We start from the raw sequence: 18,255 nt of genomic DNA, 5'->3' as shown, positions 1-18,255 counted from the left end.
CCCGGCGCTCCTGGGAGGAGGCTGCTGGCCACTGCGCTGTCCTCGTCTTGTGCACGTCCCAGGGTGCCCACAGGCCTGCCTCCTGCCTGAGCGCCTGTGCTCAGGTCTCCTCCCCTCCCCTGTGACCTCATGTCTTATCTGCTCTGTGAGTGAGTGCTCGGGGTCCCGCAGGTTCCTCCTTCCGAGTCACAGGTACCTTCTCCCTACTGGGGTTCCCTGCATGGAATTCAGCCAGCGAGGTCTCCTAACTGAACGTGTGCTAGGGACACCCAGCGAGCTCTTGCTGATACCACCTGAGAAGGATCTAGATTAGAACAGAAAAGGCGTGGTATCCCCTTGACCCGGCAGTGTGGCAACAGCAGGCTCTCTCCCAGACTGGGCATCCATGGCTGAACAAGGCAGCGCAGCATGGGGAAAGCCCTCTGCCGGGATCATCAACCCCAACATACAGATGCACAGACTGAGGCTGGCAGCGCTTCAGTACCTGTGCACCACGCTCCTATGCATGGAGGTGTTTTGGAGGTGTGGTTCTGCCCGAGGCAGGCACAGGGTTCCTGCCTGTGTCGTGTCTGCACCCTGCCTGTCGTCTGGTGAGAGGCACCAGGGCATTTCTTGCTCTTGTTTTGATGCCGACTTCCCTTGCTCCATGTGAAGCATTTCCTCCCCAAAAACTCAAGCCGTGCCTCCTCCATCAGACTCTGTCGGGACCCCTGCCCACAGGCCTGTTTATATATGTGTCAGGTGCCTGATCTAGCACTGGGCAGACTCTGCCGTTTATTATGTCAGCTTCTTCTCCGTGTAGAATGTTCCTGAACTCAGTGTGGTGGCGTGTGGGTGGGCAGCGGTCTCTCATCTCTGAGCCCCCCAAGTCCTGAGCGCCTGGCGTGCTGGTCATCAGTTGCCTGGTTCTGCTTTCCCTGTCCTCCACGGGGTCTGTCTTTGCCGCCATGTGTGCAACTCTCTGCTGGAAATAGGAAAAATCCTCTTGTGTTTTTGGCCTCTTGGACTGGCAGGGAATGAAAGTATCTCTTGCCATCTGAAGCTGTCCCGTTCCTCAGTTCATAGAGCAAGTGCAGAAGGGAAGGGCGCCACACTGGCCCTGTCAGTTTGGATCTTGAGATTGGCCGGCAAGTAGCAAGTGTGCATGTGGCAGTCTTACCCGTGATTTCACCTGAGCCGTACTCTGTTCAGCGTTTGGGATGCGTGGGCTCAGAGCGCAGGGCTGCTGGAATCAGAAAACACACACGCTCTTGCTGCAGGCCCTGGAAGCTTAGCTCAAGTGCCGGGGCTCAGCTTGAGGACTTAGCACCACAAATGCGAGGATTTGTGTGTGCAGGCCACAGGCAGGGGTCGGGCGGCCCTGTGTGCCAGATGCCAGACTAAGAACTGAGGATTCACCCTGGCCCTGTCTGCCACGCTCCCTGGCTGAACAGATCGGAGGCCAGCAGGGGTAATGCAGTGTGACCGGTGTAGCCCTAGGAAGTACCTGGGCCAGAGGAGCCCCAGCCATAGCCGGGCTGGGACGTAAGGGGACGTTCTAGGAGGATTGGAAGCGAGGGAGGGCCCTTGCCTTGTTCACTGAAGCTTCACCAAGCACCAGGCCCTGCTGGAGTCCCCCCACACTCCCCCCCAAGAGGATGCATCTGGAAAAGGCTGTTGCCTTCCTGAAGCTTATGTTCTAGAAAATTTGCAGGCTCGCGAGGCACTGGTGTGTGAACTGATTGTGGAGGCAGAGGGAACCTTGGGCCACGGACAGAAACCTGCTGTGGCAGGTGCATTCCATGGGGAGGCCACAGAGGACTGGGGAGGAGGGCTTTGCTTGCTGGGGTCCCGGGAATGTTCCCATCCAAAAATAGAGAACGCTAACTCTTTTTTTGACAGGCAGAGTTAGTGAGAGAGAGACAGAGAGAAAGGTCTTCCTTCTGTTGGTTTACCCCCCAAGTGGCCGCTATGGCTGGTGCGTTGTGGCCAGCGTGCTGCACCGATCCAAAGCCAGGAGCCAGGTGCTTCCTCCTGGTCTCCCATGCGGGTGCAGGGCCCAAGGACCTGGGCCATCTCCACTGCCCTCCCGGGCCACAGCAGAGAGCTGGACTGGAAGAGGGGCAGCTGGGACTAAATCCGGCGCCCCGACCGGGACTAGAACCCGGTGTGCCGGCACCGCAGGAGGAGGATTAGCCTAGTGAGCCATGGCGCCGGCCCAGAACACTAACTTTTGAAAGACAACAGGTACCTCAACAAGCACAAGCGATTACTCTTAACAAAGTTTCTCTATGCAGTGCTGGGCTGTGTGGCTTGGTGGTGGGAGCATCTTACTGAGTGTGGGTTGGGAGGGTGGAGCTGAGAAAGCGGCACTGGGTGGGCTGTTTGCCGTTTGGAGCACGGATATGCAAGTTTCCACCCGAAGCGTACAGGAACTGCCACAGACCAATCAGGGACCCTGCGTAGCCCTTCTCGGAGGACCCCTCCTCGGGCCAAGCCCTGCGTGGTTTGGTGAAGGTTTTGGGTGAGGGGTCTGACCTGTGTGCCTCTCTCATTTCAGACTGCTCTGCGATGACCACAGCAAGGTACCGGCCCACCTGGGACCTGGCCCTCGACCCGCTGGTGTCGTGCAAGCTCTGCCTCGGCGAGTACCCCGTGGAGCAGATGACGACCATCGCTCAGTGCCAGTGCATCTTCTGCACGCTGGTTGGTCCCTGTGGATAAAGCACGCGTCCCGCACGGTGCTGGGTGCTGGCTGTCACTCCGGGGCACACCCGGAACACCCTGGGACTGACTATCGCTGGGTGGTGGAGTTTCCGTGTAGGGGCTCTCCCTCGGACAGGGGAGGGGTTCCCGTGAGTCAGGCAGGCTTCCGCAGTGGACGCCTCCGGGGCGGTTGGTTGGGCTGCAAAAGCAGGGAGTTGCAGAGTTAGGAAGGCAGTGGCATGCTGGGGAAAGCTTGCCACAGCATGTTCTCCACACTGGACGGAGGGGCTCCCCTCGTCTCACTTGACATTTAATCTGGAGCCTGCATGACATTTAATCTGGAGCCTGCATGACATTTGATCTGGGGCCTGCAGCAGTGCTAACCCAGCAAGTGTGTCCGTCTGGCGTGTCCAGTGCTCAGTGTCATCTTCCCCTGCTTCCGTGCTGAGCGGGAAGAGCTTCATCTGGAAATCGGGTTTCAACTTCCTGCAGATGCAGCCAGTGTCCACTTGGGGACACATGCTGTGTTCCCCATGGTTACAGGAAACTGTGTCTCAGGATGTTTCAGGGTTGGACTTAACTCAGACCCCAGATTTTATCCATCGGAAAATACTCTCATGGGCTTTTCAGCCAGATCCGAATGCCTTAAGGGCTGATTCTGAGGCCAGAGTGCTGCTTAGGACAACTGCCATTCTGTGAGTCTGCTGTGTATCCTGCTTCCCATGTTGGATCGTTCTCTCCCTTTTTTATTCTATCAGTTAGTATTAGCAGACACTAGTCTTGTTTGTGTGAACCCTTTGACTCTTAGTCTTATCATTATGATCAATTATGAACTGAAATTGATCACTTGGTCTAGTGAGATGGCATTGGTACATGCCACCTTGATGGGATTGTATTGGAATCCCCTGGCTCATTTCTAACTCTACCATTTGGGGCAAGTCCGATTGAGCATGTCCCAAATTGTACATCTCTTCTCTCTCTTATTCCTACTCTTATATTTAACAGGGATCACTTTTCATTCATCTCCTTCCATTGAGTTGGTTTTTGTCCCCAGCCCAGGAAGGCGGGTGGGGAGTAAGTTGCTTGTTGTCACGGAGGTGGGGTGGGATTAGCAGGGACCTGGGCAGGTGCTGGTCCTGCAGGGGGTGTAAGTTCTGCGGAGGTGGTGGTGAGGCTGGGGTGTGGACGGTGTGGACAGGACGTTTGCTGTAGGGGTGGATCTCACCCAAGTCACTGGGAGGGGACGATGGGTGCTGTGTGAACTCAGCGGTGGTAACCGTTCCACTGTTCACACACGTATCCAAGCTGCGCGTCTTAAATCTGAACGTTTTTGTCAGTTGCACCTCAGTGAAGCTGAAAACAAAAATACCACACTTTCCATTTCAAAAAGGCACAGGAAAGGCAAACCACGCAGCGACAGAATCGCGGCTCCTGTGCCGACTGCTGTCACCGTGGCTGCAGGGGCAGCTGGCCTGTGTTTCTTCCAAAGGTCCGGACCCAAGCCTGCCTCCCACGCGGTCTTGCCCGCCCTGGGCTCTCCCTGTGTCCATCCGTCTCGCTGGCGTTTGCCAGCCTTGTCCCACTCCTGCCCTGCGGTCTGCTAGGCAGCAGGCTCAGCACAGGTGGGTGCTGGCGCCTCTGCTCGCGAGGGGAGGAGACGGAGCCGCAGACGTCGCAGTCGTGTGCTCCGATTTCCCCTTGCGCCAGACTCAGACTTCCTTCCGGCTTGCCCCCAGCCCCTGAGCACCTGGTTTAGCGCAGGACTCTTCACAGCTGATCAGTAATGACTTGTGCCTTGAAGGGGATTGATCTTGGTACTGAACTTGGCACCCAAGAAACGTGCCTTGTTAAAACCCCAAGAAGGTAGCCTCGCCCTGCAGGGACGAGAGGACACTGCTCTGGCATTTTTGTGAGATGAGGAAGGCTGGGGGAGGGAGGGGCTGGAGGGAGAGGAGAGGCCGAGCTCCCTGTGGTCACTGCCAGGAGCGGGACTCGTCTCCATTTCTAGAGGATGAGGTGGGGTGGGGAGCAGGGAAGACATGACACAGCTTGCGACAGTCACCTGCCCCAGAAGGCACGGCTCTGGGCTCCACGAGGTACCTGGCTCCCCATCTGGGAAAGCACATTCAGGAGTCTGCTGTCCATGTAGCGCCCTGTGTTATGGTGCCCTGTTCTGTCCATGCGGTGTCCTGTGCTGTGTACATGGTGCCTAGTGCTGTCCATGTAGTGCCCTATGCTGTCCAGTGGTGCCCTGTGCTGTCCATGCAGTGTCCTGTGCTGTCCTCGTGGTGCCCTGTGTTGTGTATGTGGTGCCCAGTGCTGTCCATGTAGTGCCCTATGCTGTCCAATGGTGCCCTGTGCTGTCCACATGGTACCCTGTGTTGTCCATGTGGTGCCCTATGCTGTTCAATGGTGTCCTGTGCTGTCCTCGTGGTGCCCTGTGCTGTGTACGTGGTGCCCTATGCTGTCCACATGGTACCCTGTGTTGTCCATGTGGTGCCCTATGCTGTCCAATGGTGCCCTGTGCTGTCCACATGGTGCCCTGTGTTGTCCACGTGGTGCCCTGCCTGCTGCCACAAGGCCCTGGTTCATCCAGGCCCCTTTAATCAGGTGATTCTTCCTGGCCTTTTGGCCAAGACTTTTATTTTGTTGTTGTTTGGGGTTTCTACTTCGAGAGAACCAGAGTCAAAATCAGCCAGCATGTCTAGTTCAGACTTAAAGCTGTATTTGCTGTATTTATGTCGGGGGATGCAATAGGAGGAAGTGAACCCTGTTCTCTCAGAGAAGCCTTGCCCGGAACACCCAGGAACAGAGACCACGGCGGGGGTTTTATTTCATTTTCCCCAAAACAATTTATTACAAATTAAAGTGTTGAAAATAGCTCACCTCTTGTGTGCAGTGCAGGGCGGCGTGACCAGAAGGAAGCACCTGTGTGCTGGGGGATGGCGAGGGGGAGGGCGCCCCCACCAGGGTTTCCTGGGTCACAGGGCATCCACCTTGCCCAGACTTCAGGTCACTTGTAACCCCGGGACCTGGGCCACAGCTCTTGTAATTGTCCTTTTCTTGGGGGCAAAAATGCTGGCTCCCTCAGGCCTCGTTCACCCCATCTGTGTAATGGAGAGAAAAACAACTCAGCTTGGAGCTTCGTAAAAGTACCTGCCGTGGGGCCGCGCAGTAGGCATCACCAGGCTGACTTCCTTCTCACGTTGCTTCTGAGTTTGGGTTTCAGACAGCAGGGATTGAAAAATCAAAAAGAATTTGAGCAGCTTTGTCCATCATGTGTTCTGAGGAGCACGTGTCCTAATGGACACACTCAGGAATGATTTTTGTTGCTCAGGGTTTGCTAAACTCTGTCCCCCGCGTTCCTGTCTGCCCCCCTGCCACCATCCCAAGACCTTCTGGGCACCCAGGCATATGCAAAAAGCACAGGAAACCCACACAGGAGATAAGCTGTCTGTTTAACCTGCACCTCCCTAACATATTTGTGCATGAAAATGTTTGCCAGTTAACCCACGTGGCACAGCCCTGAAGCCTGCTCTCGTGGCTTGTGCTAGAGCTGGGGATCTGGTGCAGTAGGGTGAGTGTGTAGGTGCTCTTCAGGATTGCAGGGCTGTGGTTGTGACCCAGGCAGAACCAGGTACTTTGGACAGAAGGTTCTCAGTGGTTCCTGCTTCTGGGGGGGCTCCCGGGGCTGTGCCACACTTTGGGAATTTGGAAGTGGTGAGAGCCTCCACACTTCACAAATGATTCATTTTGGCTGCATGAGGATTGAAACTTTCAACAGCCAAGTGCAAACCTGAGCGTCTGTGGCAAACGAGAGAAGCAGGTGCACCAGCAGTTTCTCTGCTGAAGTGAAAGGGCTGTAGACGTGGTCCGAGTGAGGAGGCCGTGCTTCTGCCGTGAGAGGCAGCCTCATGCTCCCTGAATCGGTCGGTGATAAAAGCTGTGTCTCTCTGGTGGCCTGAAGAATTCCTTGTGGACCAAAATCCAAGAGAAGAAACTCTAAGCCAGAACTGGACATGGCAATGCCAGTTTGTACCCCCTCCCTCATCCTTGCAGCATTTGACAGTTACAATGTGTACATTGTACTGGCGCTGATAAAGTTTTATCCAGCCTGACAGCTAACAGAATCCGAGATGATGATACTCTCATTTTAAAGATGGAAATGCGTGAGGCTCCCAGAAGCAAGGTCCTGGGGGCCCCACCCCTCGTTACAAGTCCCCAGTTAGCTTGGAAGGAGACATGTCTACTTTTCTCGCAGTACTTAGATGAAAAGGTGTGTGAACAACTGTAACTATGGAAGGATTATGCCAAACCTCTGTGTGTATGTGGTCTGTTTTGTGTGTGCTTGGAGCTGCAACAACACGTGTTCTCTCATAGGAGGCGTTTCTTGCTGATCGGGAGTTGGAGCCCAGATCACAGTGTTTTGATGAGCAAGCATGGAGTGTTGCCACTGAAAAGGAAACGTTCGTAGATGGAATCCTTTCTACACAGAATGTGTGGCTGTGGTCGAGGCAGCTCTCAGCAGTGTAAGAAGCTTGGTGCCAGCTAGTTAACCGAGCTGGGTGGTGGAGCAGCAGGCCCTGGACGCGGATCCCCTGCACGGTGGCTGTGGACGTGCGTTCCCGAGCGTGGTGGCTGTGGACGTGCGTTCCCGAGCGTGGTGACTGTGGACGTGCGTTCCCGTGTGGTGGCTGTGGACGTGCGTTCCCATGTGTGGTGACTGTGGACGTGCGTTCCCGTGTGTGGTGGCTGTGGACGTGCGTTCCCGTGTGGTGGCTGTGGACGTGCGTTCCCGAGCGTGGTGACTGTGGACGTGCGTTCCCGAGCGTGGTGGCTGTGGACGTGCGTTCCCGAGCGTGGTGGCTGTGGACGTGCGTTCCCAAGCGTGGTGACTGTGGACGTGCGTTCCCGAGCGTGGTGGCTGTGGACGTGCGTTCCCGAGCGTGGTGGCTGTGGACGTGCGTTCCCGTGTGGTGGCTGTGGACGTGCGTTCCCAAGCGTGGTGACTGTGGACGTGCGTTCCCGAGCGTGGTGGCTGTGGACGTGCGTTCCCGTGTGGTGACTGTGGACGTGCGTTCCCATGTGTGGTGGCTGTGGACGTGCGTTCCCGAGCGTGGTGGCTGTGGACGTGCGTTCCCATGTGTGGTGGCTGTGGACGTGCGTTCCCGAGCGTGGTGGCTGTGGACGTGCGTTCCCATGTGTGGTGGCTGTGGACGTGCGTTCCCATGTGTGGTGGCTGTGGACGTGCGTTCCCATGTGGTGACTGTGGACGTGCGTTCCCATGTGGTGACTGTGGACGTGCGTTCCCGAGCGTGGTGACTGTGGACGTGCGTTCCCGAGCGTGGTGGCTGTGGACGTGCGTTCCCGTGTGGTGACTGTGGACGTGCGTTCCCATGTGTGGTGGCTGTGGACGTGCGTTCCCGAGCGTGGTGGCTGTGGACGTGCGTTCCCATGTGTGGTGGCTGTGGACGTGCGTTCCCGTGTGGTGGCTGTGGACGTGCGTTCCCGTGTGGTGACTGTGGACGTGCGTTCCCGAGCGTGGTGACTGGACGTGCGTTCCCATGTGTGGTGGCTGTGGACGTGCGTTCCCGTGTGTGGTGGCTGTGGACGTGCGTTCCCGTGTGTGGTGGCTGTGGGCGTGCGTTCCCGTGTGTGGTGACTGTGGACGTGCGTTCCCATGTGTGGTGGCTGTGGACGTGCGTTCCCATGTGTGGTGACTGTGGACGTGCGTTCCCGTGTGGTGACTGTGGACGTGCGTTCCCGAGCGTGGTGACTGTGGACGTGCGTTCCCGAGCGTGGTGGCTGTGGACGTGCGTTCCCGTGTGTGGTGACTGTGGACGTGCGTTCCCGTGTGTGGTGACTGTGGACGTGCGTTCCCGTGTGTGGTGACTGTGGACGTGCGTTCCCGAGCGTGGTGACTGTGGACGTGCGTTCCCGTGTGTGGTGACTGTGGACGTGCGTTCCCGTGTGTGGTGACTGTGGACGTGTGTTCCTGAGCGTGGTAGCTGTGGACGTGCGTTCCCGAGCGTGGTGACTGTGGACGTGCGTTCCCGTGTGTGGTGACTGTGGACGTGTGTTCCTGAGCGTGGTAGCTGTGGACGTGCGTTCCCGAGCATGGTGACTGTGGACGTGCGTTCCCGTGTGTGGTGGCTGTGGACGTGCGTTCCCATGCGTGGTGACTGTGGACTTGTGTTCCCGTGTGTGGTGACTGTGGACATGCGTTCCCGTGTGTGGTGACTGTGGATACTGTTCCCACACACCGTGGCTGCAGCCGTGTATTCCCGTGTGTTCCCTAGCATACTGGATTTAGGTGCACTTAATTGCTCAAACTTTCTTGGACATTCCTTTTGCCAGTGCCCTGGCTGTTAGCAGTAAGGTAGCAACACCTGGCCTCCTGGTCCTGTGCCCAGGAGGGGGTGTAGTTCTGGGTGGAGGGCACTTGGGGTGGGCGGGGCTTATACAGACTACAGTCTGATGAACCCATCCTAAGTGAGAACTATCCCAAGTGGAAATTGGCTGTAATTTCCCTGACGTGCCGGGCGCCCCAGGTCAGCAGCACAGAGCACTGTGGAGCTCTGAGGCTCCCCTCACGGCCGTGGCGCTGACTGCACCGCGCTCACTGACGGCACAGCCCTAGCCTGGGATGCTCCCATGTTCAATACCGAAGTCTTGGCCTGGAGAAATCAGCCGTGTTCTCCTTGTGTGACGATCTTGAATGGACAGTGTTCGCCTGCACCCTGGGCTCCCTTTGCCTCCTGATGGCTGGGGCACAAGGACTCTCCATGTCCTGGCCCCGCCCCAGGTCCTGGCCTTCCCACAAGGAGCAGAGACTCGGTGACAGCTGCCGCACTGACTGGAAACTCCCAGACAAGTGACAAGCTCACAGCTTTGCTGCTCGGTGCTCCTGAAAGAGAACTTCACAGCCATCTCTGAGCCCATGTCGTCACTGCACACAAGCACTGGCCGCTGTGTGCAGCTGGCAAGGGCCACAGGGAGGTGTGGAGGCCCTTCCTGCCTGGGCGTGTGCTGGGCTGTGATGCACTCAGTAGGTGGAAGTGCTCCCACAGGTGCAGGGGGCCTCCCTACATGGGGCCTGTGGGCTGCAAGGCTCTGTGGGAGATCAGTGTTGCATCAGGGCAATCAGGTTGATGGGCAGGGGTTGACCAGGGTCAAAGGAACGAGTTTGTGCTGAGGCCCTGCTTCCTGTGGGAAAAATAAGTCTGCCCAGCAGGCAGGGCTGTGGTCCTCGCTCTGCAGTTGAGGGAAGCCAGCCTGGGAAAGCTTAAGCGACAGGCGCCCAGGCCCAGGTCAGCCAGGGGGACCAGAGTCCCAGTCTGCACCCACCGTTCATCACACAGCCTGCCCACCCCACCCCTGCCACACACACAATGCTGGATCCTTAGCCAGGCCCCGGTGGTCAGCAGTCACAGGCCACGTTTGTCCAGGGGACAGTGGACTTTGTGGAGTGGCGGCAGTGCACGGTACACGTAGATGAGAGTATTTTTTTTTTCTTAGCATGTAAAGTCTCAGTTTCTTTTATTCTAATATTTTTACCAAAGCGACTTTCAGGCCTTGGACTCCTGGGCTTGGGAGTAAAGTGCTTTTCCTGCAGCTTTGAGGAAAGTGGCCGGTGCCAGAACATTCCCTATGGAGGCTGCCGGTTCACTCCAGGTCCCCAGCGAGGGTCCCCCTGGGGATTCCTACGGCACTGTTCCCCCAAGAGTGCAGGCATCCCTGGCACCAGCCCTGCAGGGCGTGGCTCAGCCTTCCTGCCTGTCAGAGACCAGGGTCTCCAGTCCGACCACCTTGCAGGAGTGGTGTGTAGTCAGCACACCCTCTGTCTGTGATTCCAGTCTCTCCCAAGGTGCAGGGGCAGCCCATATTTTGTTTTTGTTTTTTAAAGATTTATTTATTTATTTGAAAGTCAGAGTTACACAGAGAAAGAGAGGCAGAGAGAGAGAGAGAGGTCTTCCATCTGCTGGTTATCTCCCCAATTGGCCACAATGGCTAGAGCTGCGCTGATCCAAAGCCAGGAGCCAGGAGCTTCCTCCAGGTCTCCCACGCAGGTGCGGCAACCCTAGCACTTGGGCTGTCTATACTGCTTTCGTAGGCCATAGCAGAGAGCTGGATCAGAAGTAAAGCAGCCAGGTCTCGAATGGGCACCCATGTGGGATGCCAGCACTGCAGGCGGCGGCTTTACCTGCTACACCCCAGCACCGGCCCCAAGGCAGCCTGTTGCCAGGTGTCCAGCTGCTCCATCCTGTTGCACTCATCTGCCCGTCCACCCATCACCACCGTGCTGCTGCTGGCACTGACTCAGCACTCTGCTAGGCGTGGAGACTGGACAGGTGAATGAGAGCCAGAACTCGGCAATAGAAGGGACACGGGAGCAGATCCTTGATTATTATTGCTGAGTGAAAAGCGGGGTGTTGACAACCTCATGGAGCCCACTGGCTCGGCAGCACCTTTCTGCCTACGAGGCTTACCCCACACCCAGGGCAGTGAGGCTGGGAGAGAGGAGGGTCCCCGCCCCAGGCACAGGGCTGGCCATGGCTGAGCTGGGATTCAGAGTCCCTGCCCCTTAGACGGTCCTGTTTGGGGTCTCCCTGCTTCAGTGTGCGCTTTCCCGAGTATGCTGCTTGCGATCAGCCGCGTTCTGGGCACCTCTGGTGCAGTTTGTGGGCATTTGCTGGTGCCGTTGGGGTCGCAGCAGACTTGCGGGTTATGGAGGAGGGGGGCACACGTTTCTGTGGCCGCTTCTGCTCGGCAGGGCGCCTCTGACACGGGGAAGGGGTTCGCGCGTCAGCAGCACTGTCTGCTCTTCGGTTTCAAAGCGTTGGAAGCCGCAGTGGAAAATGAAATGTCTGGAACAGTCTGTGGCTCTCACCGCTGCCCTCCTCCTCCTTCCCTTTGTGCAGCCCGTGCCTTTTTTCCTGGAATGCTTTGTCTCCCGGCCGCGGTTCACCACTGGGAAGCCTCCCCTGACCCCACACAGCCGGGACCCCTTCTGCACCCCCCCTGCGGCCCCAGTGCGTGAGGTCGGGGGTCATCTTTGCATTGGTGGCCTTGTGAAGCTGTCGATGAGATGAGCTCCGTGTTGAGGAGGCTTTGCCCGCTTAGAGTGTGTGCACTGCTTCGTTCTGCTGGGGAGGACGTGAGGTAGTGGGACACACTCAGCAGTTGCTGATGAAAGAATTCTTCAGTGCGGAGGAAGTCAGTGAACGTTTTAACAGACAAGCAGAAAAGCACGTTGGTGTCGGGCGCTGTCGGGCGCACGTGGGTTTGGGTACAGAGGATGACTTGGCAGTGGTTCTTGTCTCCTAAGCCTTCGCTTTCTCATCCTTGAAATGGGAGTGGCGTCACCTCCTACAGTCCCAGCACACGTCCTGTGGGCTCACGTGGGTGCAGTGCTAGCACAGGGTCTGGGACTTCGAGGGCTTTGGTTGCCAGCACAACTTTTATGATCATCAGTAGGCGCCTCCCTATCTGCTGCCAGACTCCAGCAGTGTCTCTGGGAACCGAGTTTCCTCTCTGTGTGCGTGCTGTGTAAGCCTTCGCTTTCTCATCCTTGAAATGGGAGTGGCGTCACCTCCTACAGTCCCAGCACACGTCCCGTGGGCTCACGTGGGTGCAATGCTAGCACAGGGTCTGGGACTTCGAGGGCTTTGGTTGCCAGCACAACTTTTATGATCATCAGTAGGTGCCTCCCTATCTGCTGCCAGACTCCAGCAGTGTCTCTGGGAACCGAGTTTCCTCTTTCTGTGTGCGTGCTCACACAGCTCTTTGCTGTTAGGCTGCAGAACGTGAGCGAGTGAGCCGTGACCCACTTTCTGGGAGAAGGCTGGGCTTGTTTCTGGTGCAGGCAAGGTCAGGCACTCACATCATCGTCTGTCTTACATAGTAAACACACCGATACTCCAGTCCACAATCACTCTGCAGATTGCGCACATAGATTATTCCGGGTGCGTGGCGTGTTGGCTCCTGGGTGGCTGCCAGCCAGACGTGACGCACTACTTGTTGCCATATGTGAGCTCCTGAGCCCTGATGCTCCGAGGCTTCCCCAGGGGGTGTGTTGCACACCAGTTTTGGTTGTCGCGTCTGGCTGCCGAGGGAGAACGGTGTTGTCACAGCAGACAGCTCCACACAATGCATTGTGAGTGTAGGTTTAACACGTCGCCCTGTCCTCCAGAGGCTCTGTGTAGAGAAACAATTAAAAAACCAACATTATGATCTTGTTGCTAAGGGCTTGTTCTATTTTATTTTTTCATGCCTGTGATGGTGAGAAGTGCATCACACAGAGGGACAAGCAAGGCGTGGCGGCAGCTGCTGTTGGCCCGGCTGGTGGTGTGCACCAGGTGTTGTGCTGGGGCTTCCTCCTGTCAGAAGCCCAGCCAGACTTCATCTCTGTTTCGCCAGAGAGGGAGTTGTGGTCCAGACGCATTGGGTAGCTGCTTTGTGGACTGGGAATGAGCGTGGCTCCAACGCCTCTGTTCAAGCTCCCTCTTCAAGTGTCACTGCCCTGAGTGGGGCATCAACAGGCCACTGTGGCAGCACTTCCCCAGCTGCTGATCCCCGGGTGACAGGTCAGCCAACGCTGCCCAGACGCGGCCGCAGCTCTGATTGGAGCTCGGTGTCACTGCTCTGTCCTCTTCATTGTCATCTCGGGTGTCACCCTGCAGAAGGCACTCACGTTGGTCTCAGGAGTTTGTCTCAGAAAACTCTGCCACCCACGGGCAGCACGGACTGCTCCATGCTGACCCTCCAGGAGCACTGGTCACAGACACGGGCTGGCAGATGGCAGCCGTGAGTGACTGACGTCCAGGGCGTCTGCAGCTATCAGAGCCGAGATCCATCCACAGAGCGCAGGCTGAGTGCTGCCAGCATCACCATTCACACACCGAGTCCTGTGCTTCAGAAACACTGTGGGCAGTGGCCCTTTGCATTGCCTGGTTTCTATTTATTAAGACGTGGCTTCTAGAATCTTTAATGGATGGAATATTCTCGCCTGCTGGAACGGGGACCATTATCTACTTAGACTGGATTATTCCTGATGTATCGGGCATCTGCTGTTTGCTGTGTGTTCTCCTCAGCTCTCCCCCTTGTGTAAGATTCTCACAGCTCCACTGTGAGGTCGATCAGAGCACCCCGTGTTGCTAATAGGGACAGTGAGGCTGGCGGAGAGAGAGTAACAAAGTCGCCCCAAGCATTGAAAACGCTGGACTTCCACTTGGCTTTCCATCCATGCCCACCCGTGCATCGTAACTGTGCCTTCCTTTAAGGAAATGCATTCCACGTTTATGGTAAGAGGCAGCTGTTTAGCACATGGGGCTTGTGGGCCTTTCTTGGTGAATGATAATATTTTAGTAGTATTTCATAAGATTCTAACAGTGTTGCAGATGTGCCTTGGGGCCGTGATCCCGCGTTCTGCTTCGTGATGCTGGGAAGGTGTTTGACGTTGTTTTCCGGTCGCCTTGGTTTTGTTGAGTTTATCCTTCACTTTCTGGGCCCCCGAGTTCTGGCCTTAGCTCTCCATCTCCAGTCTCTCGGTGGTGGAGCTGTCTGGGGACAGTCATGGTTTTTTTTTTTTTTTCTTCGCCTGTTTGTAAGGCGCCTTAGAGGGCAACCTCGTGTCTCTGACTCGTAGGCTTTGGAAGGGTAACCAGAACTCAAGAGGCCATGTGATCCTGTCTGAATTGTTCCTTGTCTCCCTTGTCTCCCACCTGTGTGACTCAGCAAGGTGTGGCCGGGTGAGCAGTGTGTCACAGATGAGGATTGCTGCGGGCTCCCGGTTCCCAGCAGGCAGAGTGCAGGCGTTTTAGCTGAGCAAGCTCAGGTTGGAACCTGGGCTGCAGGAGAGCTGGCAAGTCCTTGCACCGTGACTTGGTTCTCACGTTGAGGGATTGAGTGCAGTGATGGGATCAGGCTCAGTGCCTGATGTCTCGGGGGTATTTGAGCTCCACTTCCCTGTACCCCACTGCCTTCCTTCCTGCCGATGCAGTGACGGCTCTGTGTCTGCTGAGGCTGTGTGGGGAATCCAATCCCGCCTTCCCTTTGGGAATCAGTGTGATCCCAGGCACCGAGTCCGTGCCCCGTAAGTATTTGCTAGTGAGTAGAAGCTGGCCCTGGAATTCGGTGGTTGCCGTGGGCTGTAATGGAGCCATGTGCTTGGGCATTCTCGCCTCGAGGAAGGACACGTGTTTAGACATGCCTCTGGTTCTCTTTCAGTGCCTGAAACAGTACGTGGAGCTCTTGATCAAAGAAGGGTTAGAGACTGCAATCAGCTGCCCAGACGCTGCCTGCCCTAAACAGGGCCACCTGCAGGAGAACGAGGCACGTGTGGGCTTGCTCGGCGTGTGCTGTCATGTGTGCACATGTGTGTGCATGTGCGTGTGCCCAGGAACAGGCCAGGCTTGCTCTGCGTGTGCTGGTGAGCTGTGTGTGTGCATGGAAACGTGCCGGGCTTGCCCTGTGTGTGCTGGTGAGCTGTGTGTGTGCATGGAAACGTGCCGGGCTTGCCCTGTGTGTGCTGGTGAGCTGTGTGTGTGCATGGAAACGTGCCGGGCTTACTCTGCGTGTGCTGGTGAGCTGTGTGCGTGCATGGCAGTGCACCAGGCTTGCTCGGCATGTGCTGTCATGGCATACATGTGCATGTGTGTGTGCACGTGTGTGTGCATGTGCGTGTGCACAGGAAGAGGCCAGCTTGCTCTGCGTGTGCTGGCATGCTGTGCATACGCGTGGAAAAGGGCCGGATTTGCTCAGCATGTGCTGCCATGGTGTGCATGTGCATGTGCATTGCTTGTGCACAGGAACGGGCCAGCTTGCTTGGCGTGTGCTGCCATGGTGTGCATGGAAATGGGCCAGGCTTGCTTGGCGTGTGCTGTCATGGCATACATATGCATGTGCGTGTGCCCAGGAAGAGGCCAGCTTGCTCTGCGTGTGCTGGTGAGCTGTATGTGTGCATGGAAATGGGCTGGGCTTGCTTGGCGTGTGCTGCCATGGTGTGTGTGTGCGTGTGCATGTGTGTGTGCACAGGAACAGGTCTGGCCTCTCGCTGTGTGCTGGGGTACTCCACTCAGCTGTCAGGATGCTGTGGCTTTTGCTTTGTATTCAGACCCTCAGCTTGTTACACTTTTGTATTTTTTCCTTAGATCGAATGCATGGTTGCAGCTGAAATTATGCAAAGATACAAAAAGCTACAATTTGAAAGAGGTAAGTGCCTAGTGTATTAGCCACTTAAAACCTCAGTAACAGAATGTGGATAATGTTGGAGGAGTTCTTTTGGGAGATACAATTGTAAAACCCTTGGTAGGAGTAAAAAAAAACTACAATAAGAGTGAAAAAAACTACATGAGTTAAATTTCTAAAATACAAGGACATTTCAAATTCTCAGAATGGTCACAGTTTGAAGGCTGTGGCTGGGGATCATTTGGTGGCAGGAAGAATTTGTGACACACAATTTGTTTATTGAGGTTGGGGCCTCTGGGGATGGTTTCAAGAGACAGAACCCACGGGGCCCGAGTTCTTCAGCTGGGTTAAGGGTAGTGGTTTGTAGGCTGAGCCCTCACCAACCCTGATTTCCTAAGACACGAAGGCTGGGAGGAACCCCAAGGCTGAGCCTGATACTGGCTGCTGTGGCAGCTGTCAGAGTGGGGCATCGCCTTCCTGGGCTGCCATCATCAGTCTGCAGCAGCCCCAGGCCCTGGTGCTGGCCGAGTTACCATTTCTGTGTCTCAGAGTATCCCAGCAATCCTGCAAGACTGACCTGTCAGTACCTCTCTGCCAATGGCCCGGGAGACTCACTGCCTTCCTTTGGCTTCTAGTGGGGGGTGAGGGGGACCTGGTTCCCAGACCCTTTCCTGCGACCCCTCCCACCGGGGTCTCTTCTGCCTTCCCAGCTGGCCTTGGGCCTGATGCAGACACCGAGACCCCTGGGAGAACGAAGGAGGGATGTGGGGCGAGTGTGCACTCTGTGGTGGTAATGAGCTCTTTGGGATGGCGTCACCAGGCGTTCAGCGTGTCTCAGTTTGAATGTCCTCTTGAGTACCCAGGGTCCTGAAATGCTCTTTGAAAGAGGGGTGTGTGGGCTCCATGTGGCCTTGTTTTCATGTAGGAGCGTGTCCCGGGCCTCGAGCTCACCTGCGTAAGAGCACAGTGGCAGGTGATGTGTGCAGGTGACGCTGCTTCCACTGAAGGACTCAGCGTGAGGACACGGCCAGCGCGTCCCCAGGGTCCCCTCAGTTTGTCACAGTGACGTCTGCTCCCCTCTCCCAGGGCTGGCGCCCAGTTCTCACCTGGGCCAGGGATTCACTGCCACGCCAGGCACCTGATCACACCGTCGAGGTGGGAACATGATAGACCGGAGGGAAGGACCCAGAGCCTTCTAGGTTAGGTGAATTCAGAGTATATTTTTAATCGTTTAAATAAATGCCACTGTATTTCCTTTTGAGGCTTCATTTAAAAAGATTTATTTATTTGAAGGGCAAAGTTGGCAGAGAGTGGGGGTGGGGTTAGCGAGAGAGTGTTAGAGATGGAGATCTCATATCCACTGGTTCATTCTCCAAGTGGCTGCAACAGCCAGGGCTGGACCAGCTCAGAGCCAGAAGCCAGGGCCTTCATCCCGTCTCCCGCATGGGGGGCAGGGCCCAAGCATGTGGGCCACTTTCTGCTGTCCTGGGAGCACTAGTGGGAGCTGGATTGGAAGCAGAGCAGCAGGGCTTCAGCCTGTGCTCTGACACGGGATGCCGGTGTCGCAGGTGGTGACTTAATACCGGCCCAAGAAGCTGTTTAGAGAAAAGAAAGAATGTGTCCAACTGGGGAAAAAAAAAAAAAAAAAAAAAAAAAAAAAACAAACTCAGCCAGGGAAACAGGATTTGGGCTGGCTTTGAAGTGTGTTTACTTAACTGGCCTGAGTCATCTCCTTTGGGGCAGTTGTGGCCTGAGCCCAGCCACGAGGTGCACGGTGCACGGTCGGTGGCTGGAGCAGGAGAGTCGGTTCATCTGGCTCCTGAGAGTCTCAGCTCTTCTGAACACATTTCACGGAGAAGACCTTGACAGAAACCAGCCGTCGCTGGGGCCACAAGAATACGACCTTTCCGTGGCACTGAGTCCAGTCTAGAAGGCACTGGGCACACACTCCCTACCAGGCATTCTAACTCTCGCTCTTCCTTCATGCTTGGGCTCAGGCGAAAAGTTTCTCTTTTTCTTCCTTTGCCCAAAAGTGAAGCCAGCTCGACTTAGGTTAAAAAAATACCTCTCAGACAAATAACCCTCTGAAATATTTTCCTAATGTCATGTTTTTAAAAAAATGATTCAGACTGAATACCACAAAAGACCTGTCTGTGTGAAATGTGAGAACGGTCGAGCTAAAATACTGCTGTGGGTAGAGCCAGGTCCTCGGACAGACTTGGGGGTGTCGTTTCTACTGCCTTAAAATACTCCTGACTTGCAGTCGGGGGAGGACACACAGAGGGACGCCGTGTCGGTGATCTCCTGACAAAAGACTACACTGCCTGCCCCACTTGGTCTCGGATCCAGCCGGGGCCCCTGGCAAGCAGGGTGCCAGCAAAG

At 56.1% G+C, this 18,255-nt stretch overlaps 1 protein-coding gene across 7 annotated transcripts in view; it reads left to right on the top strand.

Annotated features, from left to right (window-relative positions):
• RNF144A (ring finger protein 144A) overlaps window positions 1–18,255 on the top strand; it is a 113,353-nt gene that overhangs the window by 71,351 nt on the left and 23,747 nt on the right. For 6 of the 7 annotated variants that reach the window (XM_070069755.1, XM_070069757.1, XM_070069756.1 and 3 more), the window contains 3 exons: window positions 2,540–2,685; window positions 14,914–15,018; window positions 15,837–15,897. In XM_070069755.1, the coding sequence (XP_069925856.1) occupies window positions 2,551–2,685; window positions 14,914–15,018; window positions 15,837–15,897 (301 nt within the window). In that variant the 5' untranslated portion in view covers window positions 2,540–2,550. Of the gene's footprint in view, window positions 1–2,539; window positions 2,686–14,686; window positions 14,780–14,913; window positions 15,019–15,836; window positions 15,898–18,255 lie in introns of those variants that run through there. The other variant, XM_051833293.2, reaches the window with a different exon arrangement.

This window comes from Oryctolagus cuniculus, chromosome 2, assembly GCF_964237555.1.
Source record: "Oryctolagus cuniculus chromosome 2, mOryCun1.1, whole genome shotgun sequence".
Classification (NCBI taxonomy): Eukaryota; Metazoa; Chordata; class Mammalia; order Lagomorpha; family Leporidae; genus Oryctolagus; species Oryctolagus cuniculus.
The sequence above is the reverse complement of the archived record's forward strand: the minus strand, read 5'-3'. Positions and strand labels throughout refer to the sequence as shown.